Source organism: Apaloderma vittatum, unplaced genomic scaffold (genome assembly GCF_000703405.1).
Source record: "Apaloderma vittatum isolate BGI_N311 unplaced genomic scaffold, ASM70340v1 scaffold5453, whole genome shotgun sequence".
NCBI classification, from domain to species: Eukaryota; Metazoa; Chordata; class Aves; order Trogoniformes; family Trogonidae; genus Apaloderma; species Apaloderma vittatum.
The window spans coordinates 25,629-34,039 of NW_009707388.1; the positions used below are offsets into that span (position 1 = coordinate 25,629).

The 8,411-nt window shown below is 40.6% G+C and overlaps 1 protein-coding gene across 1 annotated transcript in view; it reads left to right on the forward strand.

The window, feature by feature from the left end:
* The window catches only part of LOC104268012 (protein Hook homolog 3-like), a gene marked incomplete at its 5' end in the record, with an annotated part of 28,992 nt that extends 22,797 nt beyond the window's left edge, over positions 1–6,195 (forward strand). Inside the window, 4 exons of the mRNA XM_009866170.1 lie at positions 731–841; positions 3,741–3,828; positions 4,413–4,482; positions 5,856–6,195. Of these exons, the coding sequence (XP_009864472.1) occupies positions 731–841; positions 3,741–3,828; positions 4,413–4,482; positions 5,856–6,195 (609 nt within the window). The remainder of the gene's footprint in view (positions 1–730; positions 842–3,740; positions 3,829–4,412; positions 4,483–5,855) is intronic.
* Positions 6,196–8,411: the final 2,216 nt, after the last annotated feature.

The following is an 8,411-nucleotide window of genomic DNA, read 5'->3' on the forward strand; positions in this document are numbered from 1 at the left end:
TATGAGCTTTACTTGTGTTCTGGGAATGAGCCTTTGCTTAGTAAAGGCTGAAAGTTTTGAAAAAGCAAGACTTCACTGATTTGCCTCCTGTTCACTGATCATTTCCGCTCAACTTTTCTATTTCTGCTCATTTTATTTTAAAAACTCTTTACTGATCTGTAGTTGGAAGTATACATGCAACTTTGTTAGCAATGTTTCCTCCTGATGTAAAGAAAACTGTTTATGAGCCTGTGTCTGAATCTTTATATTAGTGTATGAAAATGGTTAGGAAAATCTCAGGTTAAGAAACGTTACCGGACTGCATAAACTGGTGATTGATCTCTGAGTGAGTCTTGTGAAATAGAGTTAACGAAAGGTGTAGATAATTTGCTTTCTTCAAAGGTGTTTTTTTTTCCCTAGGCTTCTCAGAATGCAGGAGGACTTTTCTACTTTTCCTCAGCTCTTTGACCCATAGAACTATACAGCTTTTTTCTGTAAATTCTTATTTTTACATGTATTGAAAATACTTCACAGATTTTGCTTCTTTTGCTTGTGCTAAGACCTAATATTTGAATGCTTTTGGTTTTGCTGAAACACAGAACAACTAATGACAGCATTTTTTATAACGTCCTGTAGGTAACTATTTCACTTACAACATGACTCGTGGTGCATGGTAATTGGCTACTTTGTCTTGTATATTTTGTTTTAATATTAATATTTGCAGACAAATCATTGATTCTTATTCTCACAGGCAGTTGAACTACAAAACAGGTTATCTGAAGAATCCAAGAAAGCTGATAAATTAGATTATGAATGCAAACGACTGAGAGAAAAAGTAGACAGCCTCCAAAAAGAAAAAGATGTAAGTGCCAAGGTGTTATTTTTTTGGTAGTAGCAATAGCAACTTTGTATCCTTTATAACACAGAGATATGGTAATTATAGTTAGCCATTTATAGTAAGCTTTTTAAATTAGGAAGTCTTTTTTCACTTAAAATTTTTTTATGCTTGTGTACAAGTTCCTTTTTAAACTTAAGAACTGTACAGTATGGAATGAAGTGACTGTACAAAAAATATGCAACCCATTTTTAAGAGGAAAAGCCTTCATATTTGAGATCTACAGTTACTTCTTGACGATTTACCATGAGGAGCTTATTAAACCCCCAGAGTAATTGTAATGTATTCTGAAAAACTATTTAAAGTAGCATTTTTGCATTTTCATCCTAGAACTAAACTACTGTTTCATTTTTTCTAAAGTATTCTTTGAGGTACTGCCAGCATGCTTCTCTCTGTGGAGTCCTGACTGCTGCAGCAAGAGGCTTAGGAGTTGTGTAGAGGAACACATTCTTTGTGGCAATCTTACCCTTTGTGACAGCTCCCTGTTGATCTGTCTTGTGCCTCCAACTTGGAACACACGGGATGGATACTAGTCTGTTCCCTTTCTCTCTGTCATTTGCTTCTAGTGATTCTGCAACTAGTTGTTCTGTCCTCCCTTACCCAGACTGATCCCTCAGACTTCTTTTGCATACTGTTGTTTCTCACTAGTTTATTTTGGCTTGTTTCTTAGGAATCTGTATGCAGATGCCTCAAACTACCTCAAACCAAGATCAGCACTTAGAGTTAGCAATTTCTTGGGCTTGTTTTAAGTGTAAGTCCATCTATTTGTCAGTCAGAATTTCTATAGGCTTTCCCCTCATTAGTCATATTTCCTGTCCAGTTCTTTCCAAAACTTCCAGCCTCCACTTGAATAGCATTTGAACTGAAAGTTTTCACTTATTTTTTGTTCATAGGTCTTTGATTTCCATATTTTATTATTTTTTCAAGCTATTGTGGACACTTGTCCTTGATATCACTTCTATCTGCCCTTCAATTCAGATTGGAATGCCCATAGTAACTGTATTTGTACTGTGCTTTGGCTTTTTTTCCTGCTCTTCATTTAATGTTTGTTTTCCCAGTTCTGTTATGTCTGACAATGGTGAGGTTGTGTCTGTGGCTTACCCATTGCTTCATGGACTATTTCATCTTGCACAAAGGATCTGAATTGCAGGCCATTGTCATATAGTTTTCTGTTTTATCCCTTGGCAAGTAGCATTTTTGTGGGGAGGATGTTTTTCAGTACATTCTTCTGAATGGATACACACCTGTGAGAAGCAGTTTACAGCTGGAGTCTCTCAGTGTCTGAATTAGTGATTCACTACCCCTGTTGACAACTCTTTCCGTACCCTGTTGTCATACAGGTATCACTAAGGTTGCCCACCGCAGGTCACATGCTATGTAGTAATATCTTGTTAGTTATACCTTGGAAACTGTTGCTGAAATTGATTTTGTCCTTGTCTGAAGCTATATAGCTTGGAATTGTAACTCTGTGGTGTGTTGTATGATACGTACTTAGGTAATTTGATGAGTTGACTTTGCCTGCAGTGTTCAGATGAAGCCCTAGACTGTTTTCTATTCATTTGATTAATCAACTTGTTGTTTTCTGACTGTACAATCCTTGCTTTTGACACCTGAGTTTGAGCACTCCTTTGTGTGGCTCTTCTTTTGTAGTATTTATGGTAAAATCAGTTTTTTCACCTGTGGGGTTTTTGAAATGACTTTCAGGGCTAACAGAATGTACACTTTATTCATGTTATTCTAACAGTTGCACCAGAGTTCACTTTGCAGGATTCAGAAATACAGCAGAAGTCTCTGTCACACCTCACCAAAATGTTCTTTGCCAAAGTGATTTCTAGGGGCAGAAATACAAAATATGTCTGACAAAGTGTTAATAGGATGAAATGCAAGGACCTGTGAGCTGACACAACTCTGCACCTACATAGAGCTGAGGTCTGTCCTAGACCTTTTAGTAATACTGGACATGAGATTTTGAAACAAACTTGAGCTTGAGTCTTCACATAGCTGCCATTTTCACCTTTCATTTTTGAATCTTGGCAACCTTCTAGACAAAAACTTGATGCTACCTGTGGTCCTGGTTTGAACCAGACAGAACCAATTCTGTTCAGTAATTTTTAATTTTCTGTAGATTCTAATTTTTCACCAAAAGCTTACCTGTACCAAGTTGGGACAGTATTTGCCTGATGGTACTGTAGAGCCCGCCTGTCTAGATCCCAAGGTGGCCCAGTCCTTTCATTCAGTTCTCTTTGGATTGAGCCTCAAGCAACTGGTTTTCTTCCCTAGCTGAGGTGCTGGTGAATGACAAGAGCATTGGACATACAGGAAAAAGGAGATGTGGAAGTGCTGCTGCTTAGACTTTGCCTATCGAAAGACAAACAAAATGGAATTAAGGCAGTTTGTTGTGTTAACTGTGTACTCACCTGCTTTTTATTTCACTCCTGGCTAAACTTTGGTTTCTTGGTGAGGGAAGAATCTACAGTCTCTTAGTTCACTTTCTCTTGGAATCATCCCCATAAGAGAACAAGGAGGATGACTGAGTGGCCCCAGGGGATGCTGTTAATTGCCTGATAACAGAACTTTTTGTCAGCGATATCTTGATTTTGAAAGCTTGTACCCTGATACGTTTATGCCTGTAAGTGAAATACAGAGCAGCAGTCCTTCTCAAAAAACCCCACTGTTCATGTGGAATATGCAATATTTGTGTTTATTCTGTTATGAAATAGACCGAGGTGCCTTAATTTAAAAATCATCTATAGAGTTGTAAATTCTTTTTAAAGTGTTGAAGGCTGTACCTTTTGATGACTTATGAATAGTGAAAGGTGGATTTGTAGTGCCAAGATTGATATTTATTCTCTTTCCAATTATTCAGAGATTAAGAACAGAAAGGGATTCTTTGAAAGAAACTATTGAAGAGCTTAGATGTGTACAAGCTCAGGAAGGTCAACTCACCACTACAGGTAAAGGACAAATAAGGAAATTAAATGCATCTTTTCTGAAGTTTTCAGGACTTCTCTAGAAAGTATTGAATTTTGTTTGCCACAGAATAAATTTAAGCTCCTACAAGATCAGCAGTGAAAAGCTGCTTCAGCTGTTCATAACCTTGTAAGCATTTGAAAACTTCAAACGTTATTTCAGTCTATCAGAAATTTTAATCTCCTCCCCACTGTGATGTTTTTATAATACGTTTCTGATTTCCGCGTAGTTACATAATTTTCTTGAGATCCTCTTTTCTTGTGTATGTTTCATGCGTTGCAGTTTATTTCTATATGTAAAGCTGCACAGCTTTATAATTCATAGATAAGCTAATGTGCAGAAAATGCACATCAAAATTACTTCATCAGAATGAATGAAGACAGATAGAATTATTATTCTACAAATGAAATTGTACTTTTCTGTCTGTCTTGCTGTAGCCTGACTTTGCATCATTTTCCATCATCCAGCATTACTTTAAAACTGTGAACTTCTAGAGCATAATTTACTTGTGGTCTTTCAAAGAAAATTACTGGTCTGCTGACTAAGATTTTTGTTTTTCCTAACTCAGGATTAATGCCTCTGGGAAGACAAGAGCCTTCAGATAGTTTAGCAGCAGAAATCATTACTCCTGAAATAAAGTAAGCTAATATGTTCTTTGCTTTACTTGCATTTAAAATGTACCCATAGATGACTAGTTTTCAGTATTAGAAAGTTAAGTGGAAACTTTTTGTAGAAATTTCTTGGATTTTCCTCTCCTTTTGAATTTCTACACACAGGAGCTGTTACACTTAAGAAAAAAATTCAGTTAATCTCTCTTGATTTCTTTATTGTGCTCCAGAACATAAGGGAAACAGAAAGCTCTTTATCTTCACATTACGTCTCTCCTCCTCCTGCAGAGAGTTCATATAACTGCAGCACTTATTCGTGTTAACATACAAAAAGATTTGTAACAAGGATGTGATGTTGTACAAGCAGAAAATTATTAAAACTGTAAAAAGAAGAGTAGACTATATATATTCCATTTTGTATCATGGCAAATATTTACCATCTATTAAAAGGAAGAACAGCAGTGGCGAGGGTGAAAATCATTGTATCTTAAGATGCAGGCTCTGTTTAGCCTTGCCAGTATGCTCAAAGTGTTAAGACAGTCACATCTCAAAAATCTATTAGCTTTTCTGAAAATATTGATACAGTATTTTAACACTTGGAAAGCTCAGTACAGGTCAGATCATTCTGTTCAATGATAATACTTTTCTAGAAAGCTAAGAATAGAAAAGATTTGGTTTTGTAGCTGTGCTGCCACACCTTACTAGAAGGGCAATTATTGTTAGTTTTTTTCAGAAACAACAAAAGAGAAGAATAACATTTGGAGGCAGTGTAGTGAAAATAGAGTTACTGCATAAACCTTCCACGTGATTGCATGAGAGGGGACAGGAGCATGAATGCCCTAAGTATCCAAGCGTAGGCTGTGGTTTCACTCGCTCTTCATCTTTGTCTCCTGAAGATGAATCTAGATTTTGTACAAGCATGCATCTATGCGTACTGTTTGCAGTGGCTAAACTTGGCCTCCGTGCCTACTTGATAGAGGTGGATAGTAGCAGTGGCTACTGTAGGACTAGAACTTCCTGCTTTGGAGTTCTGGTCTGCTGCTTTTGCTGACAAAGGGGGAAGACCTGCACAAGGCAGTATGTGCCTTGTGCCTTCCATGCTGAGGCACCTTTCTCCATCTCATAGGAGCAGATCTCCAGACCAGATGGGAAAGTTTTGTGAGACAGATTCAGTCTGTGACTGGTCAATGGCACCTGAGGAAATCAACACATTAAGTGACACAGAGAGTTAGCAGGACTCATTGAAAGAGCCTTAAACTAAGTTTGAAAGGATGAAATCTCAGGCTCACTAGAGAGAAGCCTGGGTGTGACATGCCAGTGTTTGAAGGATGGTGTGCTAGTGAGGTTCTTCAGTCTGGTCTACAATGAATATGTTTGAAATGTCCCTGTACTAATGTGCACAGCACCATAGCCTTCTCAGTAGAGGTAAGGAGTGGAAGTGCATGCAGCAACAAAAACATGAAGGTTGTTGATGCGTTAGAAACCACAGAAGCACCTGAGAACACAGGAACTGGAACTTTTTGCCCCAAAAAGGTGGCAGGATTGATAGCCCAGCTGAAGTGCCTCTACATCAACGCATGCAGCATGAGCAGCCAACAGGAGGAACCAGAAGCCACTGTAAAGCAGGAAAACAATGACGTAGATGCCATTACAGAAATACGGTGGGATGACTTGCACGACTGTAGTGGTGCAATGGATGACTGTAAACCCTTCAGAAGGGATGGGCAAGGAGACGTGGGGTAGCCCTGTATGTTAGGGAGTGTTTTGTTCGTGTAGAGCTTGACAATGGTGATGAAAGGGTCAGTCGATTATGGGTAGGAACCGGGGGAAAGGCCAAAAGACAAATGTCGCCGTGGGAGTCTATTATAGACCTCCCAAACAGGATGAAGCAGCAGATGGAATGTAAGTAGCTGGGAGAAGTCTCATAATCACTAGCCTTTGTTCTCATGCTCTCACTTACCAGATGTCTACTGGAAATACGATAGAACAGAGATGAAACAGTCCCAGAGGTTGCTGGAGTGTGTGGAAGAGAACTTTCTGACACAGCTGGTGAGGTAGTCAGCTAGGGAAGATTCCCCAATGGACCAGTTTGTGAGCAGGGAAGGATTTCTGAATTATGTGATAATTGGAGGCCTCTTGAAATAAGAGTTTGCAGTTCTTGGAGAAGTAAGGAGTGGGTTATCAAAACTGCATCCTTGGACTATTGGAGGGACTTTTGGAGGCTCTTGCCTGTTTAGGGGTATGATTGACAGAGTTGCTTTGGATGTAGTCTTGAAAGGCAAAGGGATCCAGGAAGACTGGATGTTGTTCAAGAAGGAAATCTTAAAAGCACATGAGCAGGCCATCCCCATGTTCTGAAAGACAAGCTGGGGAGCAAAATGATGACACACCCATAGTCTAAGCAATCCAAATGCTTAGTGACTTGCTACACCTCTTAGACACAATCAAGTATATGGGACCAAATGGGATCCACCTGGGGGTACTGAGGGAGCTGGTGGAAATGCTCACCAAGCCACTTCCCATCATTTATCAGCAGTCCTGGCTAACCAGGGAGGTCCCAGTGGACTAGAGGTTAGCAAATGTGATGCCCATCTACAAGAAGGGCTGGAAGGAGGATCCAGGGAACTACAGCCCTGTCAGTCTGACCTCAGTGCCTGGGAGGTTTATCAAACAGATCATCTTCAGTGCCATCACATGACATGTACAGGAGAACTGGGTTATCATGCCCAGTGAGCATGGGTATATGAAAGACAAGTCCTGCTTGACTAAATTGATCTCGTTCTGTGACAAGGTTACCTGCTTTATGAATGAAGGAAAGACAGTGAATGTTGTCTACCTGGACTTCAGTAAAGCCTTTGACACTGTTTCACACAACATTCTCTTGGAGAACTGACTGCTCGTGGCTTAGACCAGGTGTACCTTCGCTGGGTGGAAAACTATCTGAATGGCCAGGCCCAAAGGGTGGTAGTGAGTGAAGTTTATCAATGGTCTGGACGAAGGGGATCAAGTGCACCCTCAGTCATTTTACAGACAACACAAAGCTGGGCAGGAGTGTTGATCTCCTTGAGGGTAGGAAGGCTCTACAGGGGGATCTGGACAGGCTGTCAGTGGGCCAAGGTCACTTGTATGAGGGCAAGCGCCAGGTCCAGCACTTGGGCCACAGCAAGCCCAGGTAATACTACAGGCTTGGGGAAGAGTGACTGGAAAGCTGCTCAGAGGAAACTGATCTGGGGATGTGATCGACAACCAGCTGAAGTGTGCCCAGGTGGCCAAGAAGGCCAATAGCATCCTGGCCTGCATCAGAAGTAGTGTGGCCAGCAAGACTGCAGAAGTGATTGTCCCCCTGTACTTGGCACTGGTGAGGCTGCACCTTTGAATCCTATGTGCAGTTTTGTGCCTCTCACTACAGGAAGGACATTGAGGTGCTGGAGTGTGTCCAGAGAAGAGCAAAGAAGCTGGTGAAGAGTCCAGAGAACAAGTCTTATGAGGATTGGCTGAGGGAGTGGGGTTATTTAGTCTGGAGAAGAGGAGGCTGAGAGGAGACCTTATCACTCTCTACAGCTACCTAAAAGGAGACTGTAGTGATGTGGGTGTTGGTTTCTTCTCCCAAGTAGCAAATGACAGCACAAGAGAAATTGGCCTCCAGTTGCATCAGGAGAGGTTTGGATTGGGTATAAGGAAAAACTTTTTCACTGAAAGGGCTGTTAAGCTCTGAAACAGATTGCCCAGGTAAGTGGTAGAGTCACCATCCCTGAAGGTATTTAAAAGACATGAGGATGGCCTGTGTAATTACATAATTTAGTGGTGGGCTTGGTGGTGTTAGGTTTACAGGTGTGCTTACCATAGAATCATAGAATCGTAGAGTGTGTTGGATTGGAAGAGACTGTTAAGGATCATCTGGTCCTACCCCCCTGTTGTGAGCAGAGAAATCTTTAAATAGATCGGGTTGCTCAGAGCCC